Here is a 21,685-nt window from a genome sequence, read left to right as displayed (position 1 = left end):
AGTCATAATATGTAGTCATAATAAGCATAATCCTAATAAACTTAAGTATAGTAACTGGTAAAAAGGTTTCATCATAATCGATGCCACACTTCTGAGTGAAAGCTTTGGTAAATAGTTGTGCTTTATAGATATACATATTATCTTTCATGTCAATTTTCCTTTTAAAAACCCATTTTCACCTTACGAGTTTTACCCTTTCAAGTTTATCCACCAGAATCCATACTTGATTCTAATATATGACATTTATTTCATATTTTATGGCATCTAACCATTTATCAGAATTTAGACTTGAAACAACCTTGTTGTAGGCCTTAGGTTCGTCGTCATTAATGACTAATATATCATTGTTCTAAGTTAGAAGAAAACCAAATCTTTTTCGCTCATGACATACTCATGTAGGCCTATGTAACTCTTGTGTATGTTAAGGTTGTTCCACCTAAAGTAGAGGAACTTTCTCATCATGATCAACCTTATGTGATAGCATATTGTCTTATCTAACATCTACGGTATCTTATGGTTTAGGAGCTTCATGTAGCTTCTTCTACTAGTTTTCTTGAGAATAAATTCCTTTTCAAAGAACACACCGGTACGAACAACAAAGACATTTTACTCCTCTAGACAGTAAAACTAGTATCCCTTAGTAACCTTTTGGTATCTTACAAAGATACACTTTTTGAACTTAGCACTCAACTTGTTCAAAGTTAATTTCTTAACATAAGTTTCACGAATCCTAAAGTAATCTAGATTGGTTTTTGTCCAATCCACAACTCATATGGAGTTTTATTCATAGATTTAGATGGGATACGGTTCAGTGTATAGACAACAATTTCTAGGGCATAAACCTAAAAAGACATAGGTAGATCTATAAAACTCATCATAAACTTGACCATTTCTATCAAGGTTCTATTCCTCTATTCAAATACACTATTATATTGTGGAGTATCAAGAGGAGTAAGTTGAGATATTATCCCATTTTCCTTCAGGTATTGTCAGAATTCAACACTTATGTATTCACTTTCTCAATTACTTCGGATGACTTCAATTTGTTTCCCAAATTGCCTTTCTATTTCATTCTTGAATTCTTTGAGTTTATCAAAACATTTAAACTTGCATTTCATTAAAAAAAATATAGTCATATCTACTAAGGTCATCAATAAATGTGACAAAGTAGGTTTCCTCATATCTGCTAGGCACTGTCATAGGCTCACACATTTCATTATGTATGATCCTTAACAATTTAGTCACCTTTTCACTATGTCAATTAAAGGTTTTTTTTGGCCATCTTACTCAATAGGCATGATTACAAGATTCTTTGTTCAAGAAGTCTGAATATACATTTCAGTCTTATATGGTCTAACCTACAATGCCACATGTATGTATTATTTAATTTTAATCGTTTATTATTTTGTCGATTAAGAATTTCATTATCTAGCTTTAGAATATATAAACCATTATGCAATTCAACTGTCCATAGAGAATATTATTTAAGCTGATGACTATAATACTATCAACAATTGAAAATAAATATCTCTCTTTGTCTAAAATAGACATAGAAACTAAGTTTCTAGTAACTAAAAGAATATAATAACAATATCTTAATTATAAAATTAGCTTAGTAGGCAACCTAAGATAATAAATCCCTATAGCTAATGCAACAATACGAGCTCCATTTCCAACATGTAGGTTAACCTCTTCTTTAGCGAGTAAGCTACTATGTCAGAGTCCTTTCATATCAGAATAAATATGTGAACCACATCTTGTGTCTACAACCAAGGATGAATAAGGACAATAGTTTATCTTAATGACAAACATACCTAAAGTAGAGGCTTCAACTGCTTTCTTCTTCTTATTCTCTAGAAAAACCTTGCAATGTCTCCTTCAATGACCTACCTTGTTGTAAGGGCATTTTCATCATTTCAGTTGTTTTTATTTTATTATGAGTATATTCCTGTATTTGACTACACCATTTTGTTCTTCAATCATATTTTGAGTTATAACATCTTTTGTGTGCTTCCGATTTCAATTTTAATAAAGGTATTTGGGTAAATCACAGATATTGATAAATAATGTTTACTCAAAGTTTTTATACAATTTATTTATGGGTTTTTTTTCAATTGTTTTGAAAAGTCAAACATACTCAAATAGTCAATTTGGTGACAGCTTCCTTTGGAGGATTATACTTCTTTGGAGGGGTGGTGTTGGGGTTGTTATATAGTATCACAAACTATCTTCTTCTATATTCAAAAGTGATGAATCTTATATTGATCTACTATAACCCTGACAACTTCTCAACATATAACCAACAACTATTATATTGATAACTTTAACAAGAAGACTTTATTAGACTAGTGTCAAACTAGATCGATTGGTGTGCAAGATGTTTTAGTGATCTTAAGTATGAGGATCATGTACATCATCATCTATTAGAGAATTTATTTCATAGACATTGAAGTTACTATTTATTCAAAATCTCCTAGCAAATTTGTCCATTTAACATGCACTCATATGTTGCACTAAATTATCACAAACAACCTTAACATGTGAGATTTATTATTATTTTTTAGTAGGGTCGTCTAACATAATAATAGTCTTACCACATTATTAGTAACCTTAGTTAGGATAATGTTGAGACTACAAATGTTTCTAAATCAGTCATCATACGTGCTCATAAGGCTCTCATAATCAATTTACACATTGATCTTTTCATCACGTTTTTACCAATCTAAGGACATTTATTAAACACACACACACATTTAGATATAAATGAAGAAAGACTATTTATTTATTATTAAGAATACATTGTTTAAATGAAATAAGAAATCTACTTTCAATGATTGGCTTTTGAGATCTACTCTACTTTGGGAGCTCTTCTTGAAAATTAAGCAATTGCTTAATCACATCCAATTGAGATGCGATAGCATAGTCATTGACATAGGCTTCCAAGCAATAGAGTAAATCACCTTAAACTGTTCATTTTTTTCATATAGAGTTATATAGTCAATATCATCACTACGAGTCATCAACATACATAATAGTTATGAACTTACTCCACTAATTCCAATTGTCATTGTTATTCTCCTTACACCTCGTGTACAATCTCGTTGGTGCACAAATTTAAAACAATAACCATGAAAAATTACCATGCACAAACCACTTGGATGCAGGAATTTTCTCACACTTCACTTGCATTCAACTGCCATAAGACGAACAAAACAGAAGTTATAGGAAAATTCTATTGCACACCATTAATATGATTATCTCTTTCATTCAAGACTGATTATTGCATATAAAAATTTTGATTGATCTCCATGAGAAGGAAGAAAGAGCAACTGGGTTGATGAGTTTGTGTGGTGCAAACTAAAGAAATGAAGAATTATCACACTTTTGGATGCATGAGGCATGTAGAAAGAAGGTGATAATGAGTGCCAAAATGCAAATGAGACGTAAAAAATCTATATCGATCTTACAAAATACGACATTATGATTATTACCACCAATAGTACACATTTTATCATTTTTTTTCACACAGGTAAAAACGACAAACTTAAAGGAGAGAAAAAGAAATTGAGATATCGAATCCTCAAAGCTAACCGCCAACTGAATAGATTTTGTATAGTAGCTTCAACTATTTGTGGTTCTAGAAACTTACAGCTGCATCTTTGTCTATTTCTTTTTAAAGAGGCTTCTTGAAGCTCAGGCAGTAACCAATAATATTATATAATACCACATCATACAATCCCAAGCTAATTTCTTTGAGGAAAATATGAAAAAAAAAAAAAATTACCATTTGGAAGCACTTATTGAGATCAAAATGACCAATAAGAGTTGAGAAATTTAGTTGCCATCCTAGAAATAAAGATCTACATCATGATATACTTGTCACCAAATATTGTAAAAATTTTTGCATAAAAAATTTTAAAAAATTCAAGTTAACTACCAAGTGATTCTTGAGTCCAATAGCAACAAGTAATGGTGGTTCCAGGAATTTGCAGCAACATGATGTTGTCCATTTCAACAGCTTCAGGACAATCTACACTTCATTTGAGGCCAAAAAAAGAGGAGTTACAAAACATGAGGCAGACAAAGCAATGTATATGAATTAAAATGCATTGCATAGCATATAGAATAGTTTGTGATATTGAGGCGCGAAAATTAAAAACAAAGAACCTTCAGAAACAAATCATGATAGAGACTCTTCCAAGCACTGCCCTCAACCTAACCAAGATAAGAGAAATTTTAAGAGAAAAAGATGTACAAAGTTGAAAATTTTAAACAAAAGGAAATAGAATACAGGGTTAGAAACAGCAGAAACAAAAATATTTTTCCGCTGGTACACTGCTTGGCTATTGAATTCTTCTGTCCTGTCAATATAGCTAGAAATCCAGGCGAAATTTATTGCCTAATGGCATTTCAAGAAACCCAAATACCACAATTGCATACACATACTGACGGCTAGATTTGCATAAGCCTCCTACCAAGAAGAAAATGTCATCTTGTAGGATGTAAAAATTGCCCATGATTTTTACTTGGGGCTTGAACCCAAATAACCAAAACGATCAGCCAATACATTCACATCTTCATCATCGCCTGCTACAGTATTTGTTATATCTAATTCTCGTTCAAACCTCTCATTCAATAACTCTTCCCAAAACCCATCATCAAGTTCTCTATCACAACTCTCTGGTGCCTTTATATCTGCAGTTCCATTATCTTGCTCTCTTCTTGTTCTCCCATATCCTTGCATTTCCAATGCGAGTGCTTCCAGCTCAGATACTTGAAATCCATATTCTGTAAATTCCAAGGGCTCAGCCTTGATGGGATTTGTCTCTTCATTACTACTACTGCCAGTTCCACTTGGCCCTTGATCAATTGGCCTTCTTCTTTTCCTAGTCATGGCCTCCTCAAGCTCCTTCCTTTTCTCTTTTTGCTGTACTAACTGTTGCAGAAAAGCGGGGTTTTGCATTGCTCTCGCCAAGAAAGACATCATTTGTTGCTGCTTCTTTTCTGTGCCTTGTAGCCTTTTTTCCATGGCTTGAAGATAGGCTTTTGTATTCTGCTGCTGGTGTCTAAGTTTCACTAATTCCATCATTAAAACCTGCTTGTCACGAACCAATCGATCAATCTCCCCATCTAGTCCAAACCGACCCAATTCAACACAAGGACCAATCGCTTGCGGCGGTGGAAGCGGCTGAAAAGGCACTTTCCTCCTCTTGATGCTCCTCAATAGTTGCTTCTGTCCTCTAAGAAACCCTTCATTCGCAAATTCCCACCTGTCTGGATCAATCTTTCGGAATCCCTGCAGCAAAAGAAAATTTACATTTAGCAACTTAATAAAAAAAAGAATTGGAATGGGTGATGAAATTCAACCCCAAAATTACCATGAATTCATGCAGTTAACAGAATAAAAAGCAATATTATTTAAAAAAAAAAAAAGTCTTCATATAATAAAATAAATAAAAGGCTTTGATGACGAGGGCATGTGAGTTTCCAGAACCATCTTGAATTTTATTAAATTAATAGACAAGCCATTGTGGCTGGCCAATGAGCATCCAAGTGTTGGCATTTGAAGAATCCACATGGAATCCCCACTTGTTTGGTCGAGAAGATAAAAAACATACACGCATTCAAGGAGTGGTGGATGAATTTAAACAAAATACCAAAAGCAAATTGGATTAAAAACTTGAAATTCCATCCTTACATAAGTGTTAAGCTGCCGGACAAAGCTGGAGAAGTTATTGTGTTTGAAGTATCGAGGAAGTAGAGCAGTGGAGAAGACATGAGGGTCCCAAACAACAAAGCTTCCGCCGCCTCTGCTCCAAGAAACAATATGATCAGTATTTAAATCATGAACCATTTCATAAGTTTTGCTCAGAAATGGCGGTGGCCCTGTGTCGTGCAGACCCTCCATTGGCTGCGGCGGAGGCATCACTCCCGGTCGATGATGTTCATCACCGCCTGATTGTGATGAACTTGATCCTGGGTACTCCTCCTTTACTATATAATAAGGATTCATACTTGGTTTTACCAGTTAGAAGAAGAAAAACAGAGGAAGGACAGAAAGAAAGACAAAGCGAATCGATTGGCTTTAGATTACGATAAGACAAAGAGAAAAGAAAAGAAAATGATTAAAGGGGAACCATAAAAGAGACGTGTATATATTTAAGAAAGAGTGGTGGTTCTGGTGGTGGCGGATTTTGATGTTGAAGTAGTAGATGATTATTACAAAGTGAGACTTAAGATATTTTCTTTCTTTGGTCAAATACGCCTCTGTTTTCTTCCTCGGGAAGGTCGTTTATGCTGTTACTACAGAAACAACAACTACTACCAACACGGTAGTCAAATTCCGTTAAACTTTTAACACCAATGCAAGGATTGGAAAATAACGACATTGACGGGGGTTAAATAGTGAGATTCGGGGATTATTATAATAAGAAATTTAGAAAAGTTCTAGAGGAGGGTTTTGGATTTTTGCCTATTAGCCCCTTTCTTCAAATAGCAAGTTGTAGTTCTTAAGGCAAGTTCTGGAACTTCTTAACAAGACTAACAAGGGATTGACATGATAGTAATGGAAATGATATGGTGGGAGGCATGGTGTGGAGCCCTGGTACTATTAAATTATTTATTATATCATTTTAATTGGTTTGAACATGTCCCACTTATTATTGGTTGGCACCTTTCTTTATTTCAATATAAAGGCCAAAGGATTTATTCCCATCAAAGTTTTAATGTATTTTCAAAGTTATATTTATAAGATTTGAAAATTTTATTTATTAATTAACTGCAGTTAATATTAAAAATAGAGGTAAAATTGTTATTTTGTTAATAATATTAAAAATATATATATTTCATTAATTTTCTCTTTTAAATTTTAAAAATTAACAACTTCACTCATACTTTAAGTTTTCTAATTTTAAAAAGTCATAATTTCTCCCCTCACTCCTCTGGCTATCATCTCTGATACCAATAATCTCTCTTCTCTATCCTAAATCCTTGGTTAACACACGACAGGTTACAAAAATCTCCTTTCTCCAAATCTCTTCGTCTTCGTTAGAGGTGAAAAGATCTCTAAATCTCTTCGTCAGAGACAAAGAGACTAATCTCTTCATTGGAAATGAAAAAATCTAGAGAGGGGAGGTGTTGGCCAACATCTTAGGGTGGAGAAGGGAAATCATTAATGCTGAAGATGATTGTCAGAGAGAAGAAGAAAAAAACTAGATTTGGGGGGGAAATGTGACTTTTCAAAATTAAAAAACTTTAGATAGAGATGAAATTGTTAGTTTTTAAAACTTAGAGGGGAAAATGTAATGAATTTTATATTTTTTTAATATTATTAGTAAAATAACGATTTTACTTGTATCTCTAACAGAAAATTTTAACCCTAATTGGTCTATGAATAGGATTTTGAGTTTTTTAAACCCTGAAATATGACTTTGAAAACTTATCAAAACTTAAGGAGAAAATAGTTCTTTGGCCCAATATAAATTATGACTTAACATTTTTTTACCAACAGTGTTGATTTTTTATTTTTATTTTTTTGGCTTTGCTAGGTGGGTGCTTACAAAAGAAGTAAAATTTATATGATATAGTTTGGAACTTGATAAGGTGGATACTCTTGTTTAAGTTCAACTAAATTCCAAAATATCAAGCCAAACTTTTTTTAATGAATAATGTTATGTGAGCATTCTTTTAATAGTTTCCGAGAGAATAACAAATTTGTGCTATTAGTCATATCATAGAGACTTATCCTATAGTATGATGTTTGTTTAGCTCCTCTTATTGCCTTCATCGGTTGTAACTTAGGCAAAGTTTGGTTATGTGAGTTGGCTTTACCCATTTCATTATCTGTTCATATTTAAAAAAATATAGATATACCATTAACACTTCAATAAATAAATATCCCTATATTTATAATATTATAAAAGAAAAAATGCGTAGATAATAAATTTAAAATATAGAATCTCTCAATGGAATCTTCTAAATATTCCCAAGGCAGAATTCTATACCACCCTACACATTTTGCTAATCAACTTATGGTACTTGTGAGTAAAATAGCCAAAAACCCACCTTTGAGCCCAAATGCCACACAAACACAGTCCCATTAAATTCGTAAGTTGTTTTTCAAATAAAAAATAAAAAATCTATTTTGTCCTTTTATTTGGGGGGGGGGGGGGGAGGGATTATTTTTGACAAAATACTTTCCAGAAAAAATATTATTTTTCACTCAAGTTCTAATTCAATCTTAAAAACATATTTACGGTAATTAAAAAACATAAATATTTATCCATAACCCAACTACTGTTAAATTTTTATATTAGAGATAAGAGTAAAATTATTATTTTACTATTAATATTAAAAAAATATACAATTTATTATATTTTTTTTATAGGTTTTAAAAACTAACAATTTTATCCTTGTTTAAAATTTTTAAATTTTGAAAAGTAATATTTCTCCCCTAAACCTAGGGTTTCCATCTTTTTAAATTACAGTTGGTCTCCAAAACTTTCAAAACTAATATTTTACTCCTACACTTAAACTTCAATTTTCAACATCCCTTCTTTCATTCTTTTCAGCGTCCTCCTTTGCTTGAGCCTACGGGAAAAGGTGGTACAACGAAGAGACTTCTCTTCATTGCATCGTGCAACAAAGAGAGAAATATCTTTTTGTCACACCGGTGTTTACCGTTGGCTCAAGGGGAGGCAAATGCTAGAAAAATGCCGAAAAGTAAAGTTCAAGAATATAGGTGAAACTGCTATTTTTGAAAGTTATGATGGGCGATTGAGTTTGAAAAATATAGAAACCTTAGGTTTGGGGGGGGGGGAATGGCTGGGTGAAATTATTAGTTTTTAAAATTTAAGAAAGAATATAATAAATTTTATATCTTTTTAATATTAATTGTAAAATGATAATTGTATCACTTACTTCTAACAAAAAAATTTAATAATAGTCGGGTCGTGAGTGTGTATTTGCGTTTTTTAACTATCACATGTATGATTTTGAGATTAAACTAAAACTTGGATAAAAAATAATCTTTTACCTGTACTTTTCTCTCAGTAAGATCAGAACATAACTTATCACTTATTTCCTACTTTGGCAAAATGTAATTATATGTGTAAATGGCATTTTATTTTGTACGTTTGCATAATTTGAGATAAAATACTTAAAGTTATTGTGTTTGAATCTTGGAAATTTCAAATAACAAAAGCAATTTCAAATGCAATGAAAAGTGAGGATAACCTTGTGATTTTACGTAAATTTCAATTTGCAAGAATGGCATTAGAGATCAGGGGCTTCTTGTTAATTTTCATGAAACTACCAAGCAATCAGCAAAAGGTGAGGATGTAGTTTGACATTCTCCCTCATTCCAAATCCTATTGATCTAATTTTTATAGCTACAAAATAGTTGCCATGAGAGAGCCGAGCGGACAGTACCAGATATTTATCAATCATAATCAATTAATTAATTTAATAGTGTAAAATATCTAGCAATTTGCGAGAGCAGGAATCTAAAAAGAAGTTTGAATCCAATCCTAGGTTCAGGTTGCCTATTCTAGAAAGTACGAGTGCGTGGCAATCTTCCACTCGTTGGACATGGCGGCAAATCCGTACGCGAATCCAAAACATTACATTTCTGTTTGGGTGGTTCTTTTGATTAATGATGAGATATTTTGTTAAAATTTGTAGGCGGGATGCCACGTGTTTTCTCTGGCTTACAGCAACTAAGCAAAATGGTCAAATTCTGGATCAACAAGTGGGAATGATCTATTGGATGTTATAGTGGGTGCATTTTTGGGACAAGCTGCAATTGTTAAATGAATTTATTATTTATTTAATTGGGTTTGTCAATGTTGTATTATTATATATTATTGCATTCCCGAGAAATTAAAAATGAAAATATCAAAAAATTAATAATACTTCTACGACCAAAAAAATTAAAAATGATTTTAATTTGGACAAAATTTAACTTTAATAAATTATTGTTCGCCAAAAATAATCGGCAATTTGCAACCATGAACCCAGCCCCTTGTTAGTGAAGATTGTCATGTTTGACTATAGGGTTAAATTCAATTTTAATTGAATGTACTTCAAATTTAATATTTATTAATTAAGTAAAATTATTTTATGTATATTTTTAATATTTATTTAAACATTAAACCGGCTTGATCACAGAGTAACTCAAACTAACCTCTTCCTCGGGTCAATCCCTACTCCAGGTCTGGAAGCATTTATGCAATTACAATACAAATTTGCATTTATAAGAGTAAGGGCGAGGGATGTATTAAAAATTTAATCATCGAAAAACCAAAATGATATATTACAAAAATTAATAAAAGAGGAAAAAAAACAAGGGAAGACAAGGATTTTACATGCGCTCTTTTTTCTAGCATACAAGGTGAGAGTACAATTTGATCTTTTTTTTTTTTAAATAAACTTAGAATTCTGTAGTTCTATAATTATGGTTCATGGCTGTATACACGGCTGTGGAGCTCCAGCGTTTCTTGATCATGTGGATCAACAGAATGAGCAGCTCGACAATCTTGCAGTGCACCCAAGACATCACCCATATGCTCATAAAATGCTCCCAGGTGTAGAAGGTGAAGGTCTGCTTTGAAAGCGATGGCCCTTGAGAGTTCTGCAATTGCTTCCTTCTCTTTGTGGCCATCCATTAAAACTGCATAAACCAAACAGCAGGTGCGACATCAGTTCAATGTCCAAATGCAGGATTGAGGTTGGTGATGCACTGCATACGCTCTTGCTCATCACAAAATTGGAAAATTTTAGGTTGTTACAAAATTGGGAAATGAAAGGGAACAGAGTCGAAAGATGAAAACAAAACAAAAAAGATAAGTACAACACATCAATATAGAATGCTCAAGAGCAACTGGTTTCAGCATTGCTGTTATATTTTTTGATAAACTCAGAAACAGGACAGACGGACAACAGCAGCAACATCAATCAAGTATAACATCTATTGTCTTTTGGGCCTCATGATCCAAATAGGTACTAAAAGTTAGGCCACTTCATATCTATACAGAGATTTAGTTTACATTCTCTATATGCATAAACAGTAATATTAGGACTAGCAGTCAAATATTGGTGGGTAATTGATATAACAAAGGAATGTAATCATACCTGCAGCTCGATATCTATAAGGGTACACCCGGAGAGGATCTAATTGAGTAGCCGCTTCTAGATCTGCTTTTGTGAGTTCACTATCACAATATTCAGACCTCTTCTCATAGGCAGATGCATTGTTCTGAGCTTTTTCAATCAGTTTGGTCATCTCTGCATATGCACCAGCCTTATCATTTCTCAGAAAATAAACCCGAGCAAGGCCTTGGTGGGCTCTTGTGTGCTGAATCTTAAGGGCATTAACATAGCAATCAGCGGCCATGTCCAACTTTCCACAGTCAACATAAACACTTCCTAGATTGTTTAGTGCCTGACGGTAGGAAATTCAAAATTTCAACATTAGATAATGCTATATCTCAAATTCACTTATTACGCATGCAACCATTTACAAAAAGAATAACATGAAACTTTAAAGATCACAACTCCATACTAAATAATTCTTACTAAAGAATTAAATATATCTTTAATTCTAGAAGATTAGTCTATCTGAATGATATGCTCTACTTGCAATCAATGATCTTCTCAAGGACATACCATGGAAGCCTTAGCATCAAAGCTAAGTCATCATGGCTTGGGCAATGGCCATAAAAAATTATCCTTTCTCAACAGTATTCAACTTTTTCTCTTACGAGTTCAGTGTTTCAAAGCATAGAGATCTAATTAAGCTACTACAGTATCAACTCTCCCTAGGGCTGTTTAACATCCCCATCTACTAGCAATGTTCAAGCAAACAAGAGCCCCCAAGCACACTTCTAGTGATGAAAAGAATCAAATAACTTGGGAATCAAAGAGACAGGGCACCTCCAAAGAAATATATGAGAAGTACCAGAACTGAATTAACCATCAGGTTTTCAAAGTTCTCTGAACGAACTTAGACTCACAATGTAGACCTCTCTCAATGCTCCTTGGCATGACAAAATTTCAACTTCTCCATGTAGAAAAATTATACTTGTATCTCCTCTACGCAATCTTAATCAGTCACTTTTAGGATCCTCCTCAAACACCTTAACCTATCACTAAACTTTCTCGCTATTGCTGTTACTAATATTCATTCAGCAGATATAAATAACATTTATATCTGCCAAATGTCTCTTTGACCTGTAATTCATAGTATTAAATTTTTAGCTAATACATGTATATATATCATCTATAACCCAAGAGCTGAATGTTTTAGCCCAAAAATATGTTGCTTTCTTCAGTTCAGTGAGCTAGCCAGTATCAGAATCTTGAAATGTTGTTTTATTTTCGAACCTTTCAAAACAAATGGGAAAATTATGCTATAGAAATTTCTTTATCAACATACAATTCACAGCCTCCATCTCTTTTTGCAAATAAAAAGAACATAAAAATAAAAGGCTCTCAAGGATGAACTATATCTACTAGTTGAACTATTTAAGAAGGAAGAATTTGATACATTAAAGATAGAGAGAGAAGAAAAAAAACACAGTAGAGCAATGATGAAGAAAACATATTTGAAAGGTAAATGACAGCAGACCGCTTTCAGAGTTAGGAAGTGGTAGCTAAAAATCCATACCTGACCTTTTCGCAGCCTATCTGAGGGACACTCCAATGCATCTTCAAGAAGTGAAACAACAGTTGCATAACAAGATGGATCCTGGCTTGAGTCAGCCAGAGCATAGGCTTTAAGGAAGAAGGCCTCAAAGGATCTTTTAATTTGGATGGACTCTTCTGCTTTTCTGAGCCCCTCCCCACAATGACCTGTATCATATAGGATCCATCCCTCATACACCAGCCGCTCATGGTCACTAGATGCATGGTGGAGAGCTAACTGTAAACTTCGCATGGCTGCCTCAGGACAGTTTAATCTGATTGAGATAAAAAATGAGGTTTAACTCACTAATATATGAATAATCTAAACACCACATAACATGCTAAATATACAGAAGAGGTTTAACTCAATTATGGAAAATATTGGATTTTGAGGTGAAATCCTTTTTTTTCCCTTTTATGGCAAGTTTTAAAGAATTGCACCAAATTCCAAATTATTTTAACAGTTGCACAATGTGGCATGTAATTCATTAAAGCAGAAACACAGAAAAATAGCATCAAATAGTAATACACATAAAATCAAGTTGCATATGCTTGATTAAAATAATAACTAAGGAGAAGTAGAGACTGCCTGAAGTATAATACACCTTTTGGAGCATCAGATTCAAGCATTTGGTAGATTACAGAGAGTGACCCAATATCATCAACTGAAGACCAGCGATCATACAATCGCAACCAGCAATCTGCTGTTGTCCAATTGTTGATATGCTCACACACAAAGTGTGGAGCTGGGATGCTGCCACTCGTCCCTCGAACATCCTATAATCGGGACAGAGCGTAAGAATTGCCTGGACATCACACATTGCCGATTGATACTGCTCCAGAGCCAAATAAAAACAAAACCGGAGTTCCAAGCATTCTAGTGCAAGTTTAAACCCAAGAACCAGATTGATTTCTGCAAGTGCGGCTTCAACATTCTGTTTCATCATCAAGGAAGCAGCCCGATACGTATAGGGGTAAGTAAGAGTTGGGTCCAACTCAGTTGCTTTCTCAAGATCTTCCCACCTCTTATCACCTTCACAGTATAATGATCTCTCCTGATACATCCATCCCATTGGAGTAACAGAGGAAATCACATTGCTGAGTTCTCATAACACCAACGTTTATGACCCTTAATAGAACCCAGTCTAGCTAAACCTGTAATAGAATATGTATGGCCTGCATCTAAAGCTGCCTCAAACAGACGTTCAGCTTCGTCATACTCTTTCCTCAAGAACCTCACACATCCCAGTTGATGAAAAGCCAGCAGTTTCTGCCGGTCAGTTTTAGCAGAATCTATCAGTCGTTCCAGGAAACAAACTGCTTTATCTGATTGAGGATCAAGGTTCATAGCAACTTCACTTAATAAAAAGTACAGAGAAAAAGCAGCCAGCCCAACCATAAGTGATGTTTGTTGTCTATCAGCATTGCTAAATATTTCCACCACCCGATTGTCATTCAAACAGCCAGGTAGTTCACGTAAAAATACTTGCAAACATGATGCAGCAAGAAGAGGGGAGTTCTCCTCAATAGCATACCCCATGAGTTCCACAGCATCTTCTCTAGAAGAAACTAAAGATGCAAGTTTCCTATCACATGCATCTTTGAGACTTTCGCAGCAGAACTTATTTGCAAATACCAATATTTCTAACAAATGATTTGGAGATATTTCATTTAAACTGCCTGTCAAACTGAACTCACTTATTATCTTCATACCTGAAGGAGTGATATTGTTTTCAGACAAATCTATGTTTTCACAAAGTGATTCCATAAAACATCCATCAAGCATAGAATTGAATGGAGCTGAAAGAGCTGCAATTTTCTGCCTATCACAAACTATTTTCTCTTCACCAATCCTAAATACAACATGCCTAAAAATTTTGTCCCCACTCATTAGAACAGGCTCATGGGAACCTAAATTTGTATCATTTTGAAACTGAGAGGCAATATCAACTGGTCCAAACTCTTGTGCGAATTTGTCACAATTGTTAAGCAGGTAAGTGATAAGCTCTTCTCCTTGCTTCTCATACTTTAACCATGACCCAAACACAAGCATCTCATGAACAGTACTAGCCTTCTGCCAAGCCTTGCGGAGACTTCGCTGCATCAATTTGGCTTCCCCAAGTCCCCTAAAGACCTGAAATTGTAATAAATAGAGACTCGGCTTCTCTTGAACAGGACATGATTCGAGCTCTTCATGCATTTGAGCTAAAACTTCTACATAATCAACTGGTTTATAATACTGCGGTAATGGTGGGTCGGGTACCTTGATAAGAGATTCTCTGCAATATCAATTGCAAAAAAGAGTCTCGATTTACCTAGAATAAAAATGAAATATACAATAAAACTATATAAAAAAGAAACTTACATGGAAGAAGATGCAAAGTGTTGTGAAGACGATTTGGAGAGCTTTCCCCTCTCAACTTGAAGCCAGGACTGAGGATTGAAGGCATTAAGTTGAGATTCTTTACAAGAATCAGAGGGGAAAAAGGTTCTCTTTCACCAGAAAGATTGCAGCCACAATTTGCCGTGAGCACAAAAACTGAAAAAAAATTAAAATAAATAAAACAAAAATTGACTGTGGAACTAGAAAACGACGCGTCGTTTCGTTTGTTAATTGTGGTGTTGTTAGGTTGAAATTGAATTAGTAACGGGGTCCCTTGAATTGAATTTGGTGGATTAAATTATAGTTAGTAGAGTATTATTATGGTGTTGCCCAATGACAATAAACAAATTGGGCCGATTTAATTTTTGTGAAATTAAAGGTTTTATTTATTTTTTGAGTGAGTATTGGTGACATTCCTGTGTTTTCACTTAGAATTTTTGGATTGTGTTAGTGTTACCATACCAACGTTAACATTTGTGGGCTTCAAAAATTTTAATAAAACTATGTGTATCCACTTTAGGTACACAAATGTATACACATTTATATGTATCATCATGTGATTGGATGATTTTGAATTAAAAATAAAACAATAATCAATTATATGATGACACATATGAGTGTGTATATATTTATGTACCCAAAGTGGGTACACATAGTATTGGTCCAAAAATTTATACATAATAAAAAAACAAACAAACAAACTATGTTACAATAAGGAATGTGTTTATTGTAAAGTTAGTTTTCTGAATTAAGGTATCCCATACAATTTGGAGAACTATTAAATACTCATATTAAGAAACCTTTTTATATTATATGATTTTATTTTATTTTTCCCTTTTTGGGATTTATTTGTTTATTGGGAAAGTCTTTTTTAATTATCTAAACCTCTCTTAAAAATCTCAAACACCCTTATAAGGTTAATAAAATCCATGCGATTGAGGTGTTTTTTGTATTCTCTTTAATGATATAAATGAGTTTAATACTATACCATCTTATTATAGTGAGGGAAATAAATTAAAACTTGTGAACCGGATTAGTTTTAGATTCATTCTTTTCGTTAAAAAAATATTAAAAATTCAAATATCAAAATCCATAAAATTAATTTTTAACTTATCATTATGTTTTTCAAGATAATTTGTTTATGTAACAAATCTAAATAAATAATTATAAATTCAAATTTAAAAAAATTGGTTAAGATAAATGAATGTAATAAAATATTTATTTATTTAAAACAAACCCTTTTGAAGTGAGATAGTGAAATTTATATTGTAAAATAAAAAAATGTTGAAAAATTATAGTAAATCTTAAAAGGGAAATTAAATTAATTGCCTAAATATAATAGGTTTAAAATAAAAATGCCCAAGTTTAAAGAACTGAAGTGAGAATAAGCAAAAGCCAAATAACTTAAGCAAGCATGCCTAACTATTTTTCACAACAAAATACCAAAAATGCCCTTCATGTCTTCTATATAAACCACCACCCTTTATGCATTCATCACATCATTCAGATTTTCAGTTTCACTCAATATCCGATACTATGGGTTCATTCAAAGGAAGACAATTTGTATTTTTAAATTCGATTTGAAGAAAATTGGTTCATAATAACAAGGTATTTATATAATCTTAATTCAAAACATAATTTATTTATTAACTCAAGTTCATATATTTTAAATATTAATACAGAATTTTGCCATAAAATGATTTAGAAAAATATAGGGGATATTTTGATACTAGTCAATATATGAGGGTATTAAATGAAATTCACAATAATATATAGGGCATTTTGATGTTATACAAAATATGAGGGTGTTAAATGAAATTTGTGAAAATATAGGAGGTATTTTGATACTAGAGAATGCATAAGGGTGTTAAATGGAATTTATAATAATATAGGGGGTATTTTGATAATTGACAATAACTGAGTTTGTGGGGCATTTTGATATTATACCATGCATGGTGAAGGGATAAGTAACAATGTGAGGTTAAATGAAATTTTCCAATATATATGGTGTATATGGAACTTTTTGGAATAAGGGGGTTGAATTGATATTTATCTAAGTTAAGTGTAAATTGATATTGATATTTAGTGATAAGGAGGTATTATGATATTTTACACTTTGAGGGTAAATTAATGATAAAATTTGTATTAAATTAATGATGTAGAATTTATATTCATGAAATAAAGTTAATTATATTGATACAATTTATAGTGGATTTTTCTAATAAAAGTTACGGAATATTGGTCATTATAGGATTGATTATTGAAATGACGGGTTATGCTATTATTCATTATGAAGGATAATATATTCAAAGTGATCAGAATGAAATGAAATACATTTGAGGTCATAAAAGAGTGGTTAAAATTCTAGAGAAAACGACACTCAAGAGATTTACCTAGTTATTGAATGAAAAGTATGATATCGATTTGATCTTGAATAATATTCAGCTATGTATGAAACCAAAATGTTTCAACCTGAAATTCCCAATAAAAATAAAAAATGATGAAGATGTCGAAGGTCTTATTAACATGTCTAAATATTTTGAAGAATGTATTCTAGTTTTTGTTACATATACCATTATCGAAGCACAAGGAAAAGAAGAAAACAATGACAATGATAATGATGATGGTGAACTTGACACAAGAATCTGATGGGGAAGACTCACCAATTTTTCATAATGATGTATTGTATATTATTGAAGAATAGGTTCATGGAGACAAAGAGAGGGTTCTAGATTAGGTAACTTTGATGGGAAAAAGATGGTTGATATTTCTCTTGATAAGCCAAACTTCGAGAAAACGTCACATGTTAACTATGATATAAGTAGTCTCCATTTTGCATGGGTGACAACAATTATGTTAGACTATTTTTCGATAATCTCTTTATTGATCCATTTAAGTGGTTACCCAATTTTCCTTCGCAGCCTTCAACATCAAATGGTGCAAGATCAATATGAGAAAGGAATTCAGTAAAAATTTATGACTTATTTAATAATAAAAAACACTTTATAGATGTAATGACTCAATTTGCATTAGAGAAAGGATTCTAGTACAAAATGTCAAAGTTAGATATGGGGAGATAAGAGGTTAAGTGCATTGATCCATAATGCCAATACGAGGCAAAGGGAAAAATATTAAAACCCACTAACCTATTCCAAGTCTGTTCTATGAATCCCACGCACACATGTTCAAGAGATTAGATAATGTCATATCATAGGCAAGCTAGGACTTGAGCTTTAGGTTAATTAATGAAGTCAAAGTTTGTGTCGGTTGATCATATTTATCAACCTAAAGAGAACATTATCAACATCACCGATAGGTATAAAATTGATATATCATATTTATAGGCTTTGGGGGTAAGAAATTAGGCATTACAGTTATTGAGAGGCTCACTAAAAGAGTAGTTTATGCTATTACCAGATTATTGCTACAATTTAGATGAAGAGCATTACTTTCAATATTTTTTATGGCATTGGGTTGTTACATCTATGCATTTCAATGACACATTCGATCAATAATTTGCATTAATGCTACTTTTTTAAAGGGTTGATATTTGGGGTATTTATTTCTCGCAATGGCCTTGGATGGTAATAATAAGATATATCCAATAACTTTTGACATGGGATAAAAGGAAGATTATCTAACGTGGTCTTGGTTTTTGACAAAACTTAAAGATTGCATTAGTGAAATACCAAAGTTAACAATAATCTTAGATCCACACACACCATCTACTCAACAACGATTAGGTCTTTCTAATGTACATCATGAATGTTATTACCATCACATTCATTGTAATATGCGATTGAAGTAAAAATGTAACTCCAAGGTTGCATACTTGTACCGGAAAGCAACAAAAGCCTATACAAAGGTAGATTTTGAGGTCATGATGAGACAAATTGATGAGATGTACTTGGAAAAGAGGGATTACCTATGTGAGGTGGGGTATCATCATTAAAGCAGAGCACATTTTCTAGGCAATAGGTATAACATAATGATAATCAACATCACAAAGTCATTTAATGCACTTATCAGACACGAGAGAGGTTTGCCTATTAAGATATTGGCTAAGTTTATTTAGGGCACCTTTCAACGATGGTTTCACAAGAAGAGAAACCATGCAAATATGTATAGTTTTAAGACTAATTATTTAATTGATCATGTCTTTCTACACTTATTTGCTAACGGACATGCTAATGATTTTTAATATTGTAGATAAGTGCACCCATTAAGTTACACCATAGACAATGGAGAAGTTTGCCCACCATGTGTTAAAGTCTTTAAACTTGGAGGTATATCTGATTACAAATGTTTGGTATCAGTTTATAGATTGTGGAGGTTATATCGATGTTATAAACTTTCATGAGTAGACATATATATGCATGAAGTTTTAGCTATCACATATTTCATACAAGTATGTTGTAGCTATCGTAAGACACATGTCAAAAAACCCTTGAAAGAGAAAAAATTAAAACAGACCTGACATTTGAAAATTACACATTAAAAACCCCTAAAATGAGAAAAATAAAAAATCAAATCTGAAATTCAAAAACTATACGTTAAAAATCCTTAGAATGGGAAAAACTAGAAAAAGGATCTGAAATTTGGAAACTACACATCGAAATACACTAGAATAGAAAAAACTAACATAAAATTTGAAAACTATATGTTAAAAATCTATAGAATAGAAAAAAATCAATTTGCCCCCTAAACTTGTGATTTGCCCCCTTAAATATTAACACTGTTTAAAAACTCATAATTTCCCTGCTCCCTTGAGTTTCCCAAGTTTCACTATTTAAAAAATCAAAATTTTTCCCATCCTACAAATGCCCTCGTGGTTCCCCCAAGGTCTCCTGAAAATGTTACTGTTTAAAAAATCACAAGTTCTCATTTCCCTTGAGATTACCCAAGGCTTCACTCTACCTCAAGGGAAGATTATCCACCTCGAGATTTCTCGAGGTAGAACATTTTCCTCTAAGGTAGAATGTGACCCACCCCCGAATTCCATTTTTTTTAAATCAAAATTTCATTTTCTAACTACCATTTGAACAAAAAACGAATATACACCTACTCTAACACAATAGCGCTCAATCAGTTTATCCATTACAACACAATAATTGACCAAGAAAATCAAATGTTTAAAACCAAAAGCCTTAACTAAAAAAACCCAAAATCTTTATCCAATCAATAAAATCTCAACACCAAAATGATTAAAACATGACAAGGGATGATGTACTAACCTTTTTTGTCATTTTGGTTGCTAGAAAACTAGAAAAATCATTGGAGAAAAGCTAATCTCATGTGCCTTGTGAAAGCTGTATGGAGACGTATTGATCGAACTTGAGAATTTTCATATGGATAGTTGTTCGAGTGTTTATGGAATATATCTTTTGATTCATGGGTACATATGATCCTTAGACTTGAGGTTATCAAACTATCTTGTATAAGAATCGATATAGTTTAATGCCACCCAACATGTCATCTAAGAAGGGCAACCATAATAGTGGTGATTGGTCCTATCAAGATGTAAATGGAGGCTATAATGCATCAATAAATGATTTATTACTCTCGAGTATAAGAAAAGATATCTCAAATGAAAATACTATAAGACATTAATAACTACTCAAAACTATGGCCACAGTGGGATTGGTCTGCAGCTCAATCTAAATCATACAGTTAGTCATTAATGTATATCAATTCATATTAAGGAGTTATTGAGATAGACACGTGTAGCATCCACAAGTAAAATTAAAGGTAAAATAGTTATTTCAAGTGTTGTGAGTTAACCCATGTCGATCGTAGACCAACATGAGCTAAAATTAAATAAGAATATTTAATTTTAGCTTATGAAAGATCGTTTGTATGCTTATGAATGGTAGTGCATAGTCCTCCATGTCAATAGTTTGGATAAGAGCCACATACATAATTTTAAACAAAACGAATAACTGTTCATCAATAAGGTGAATGCCCATTCATTTAGTTATAGAAATTACATTAAAAAGTGGCATGTTATCGTGATTTTGGGGATCTTTACTCAAATGCACAAAAACATCTAACCATAAAAGAAATGTATGCTAAGAGAAGATGAATGACTTTGTAAGTTATGGTTTCAGGTAATGTTTTTTGATGGGTTTTCTTAGGCGAAAATTGTAAGAAGAGAAAGGCAGTTTGGTAACCTTAGGTGATTGTTGAAATTCTTGCAAAAGGTAAGTAAGAACTATTTCTTAGTTTATTTGGAAAGTGTGTATACCTATTAGATGATAGGTTGTGATTCTTAAGATTATTTTATTGATGTTTGCATTGATGTTGGTATATGATGATGAGTTATGTCTAAACGGTGTTGTTAAGATGTGTATATTTATAATTATGTGATTAATCATTCATTGCAGTGCTTACAATAAGTCACATGTACGTTTACTAAATTCTTTATATGATTTTGGTGGTGATTTGATGAGACTGATAGTGTATATGATGACGTGAATACCTAAAGGTGTGATTAGGGTTTAGGTTTATGTATTTATGTATTTATGTTTATGAAATTAATACATTCGTGATTGGTGTGCTTAGGCATGTTTTATTGTAAGTCTGCTGTTAATTATCGTCTTGAAACGTTTTTTAAATTGTTTG

The 21,685-nt window shown here is 32.6% G+C and overlaps 2 protein-coding genes across 6 annotated transcripts; both read right to left on the bottom strand.

The window, feature by feature from the left end:
* Positions 1-2,947: 2,947 nt before the first annotated feature.
* Positions 2,948-6,234, bottom strand: LOC123224573 (heat stress transcription factor A-7a-like). Of its 5 annotated transcripts, XM_044648304.1 has the most exons (5): positions 5,699-6,234; positions 4,168-5,296; positions 3,938-4,030; positions 3,785-3,860; positions 2,948-3,193 (listed from the first exon to the last, which is right to left on the bottom strand). In XM_044648304.1, exons 1-2 carry the CDS (start codon positions 6,011-6,013, stop codon positions 4,523-4,525), a joined length of 1,089 nt encoding a protein of 362 aa, XP_044504239.1. In that variant the 5' UTR covers positions 6,014-6,234; the 3' UTR covers positions 2,948-3,193; positions 3,785-3,860; positions 3,938-4,030; positions 4,168-4,522. The 5 variants fall into 5 exon arrangements, with proteins under 5 accessions (XP_044504239.1, XP_044504240.1, XP_044504237.1 ...); XM_044648305.1 differs by lacking the exon at positions 3,785-3,860 and having other exon boundaries at positions 3,938-4,035; XM_044648302.1 differs by lacking the exon at positions 3,785-3,860.
* A 4,040-nt stretch (positions 6,235-10,274) lies between these two features.
* Positions 10,275-15,177, bottom strand: LOC123224002 (ETO1-like protein 1; the record flags this gene model as incomplete). The annotated part of the gene is given in 7 exon segments (XM_044647486.1): positions 10,275-10,669; positions 11,131-11,440; positions 12,665-12,960; positions 13,254-13,412; positions 13,415-13,786; positions 13,789-14,960; positions 15,047-15,177. Coding segments are annotated over 7 exon segments (2,658 nt in total), but the record flags the coding sequence as incomplete, so codon positions are not given.
* Between the last annotated feature and the right edge of the window lie 6,508 nt (positions 15,178-21,685).

This window comes from Mangifera indica, chromosome 8 (genome assembly GCF_011075055.1).
Source record: "Mangifera indica cultivar Alphonso chromosome 8, CATAS_Mindica_2.1, whole genome shotgun sequence".
In the NCBI taxonomy this organism is placed as follows: Eukaryota; Viridiplantae; Streptophyta; class Magnoliopsida; order Sapindales; family Anacardiaceae; genus Mangifera; species Mangifera indica.
The sequence above is the reverse complement of the archived record's forward strand: the minus strand, read 5'-3'. Positions and strand labels throughout refer to the sequence as shown.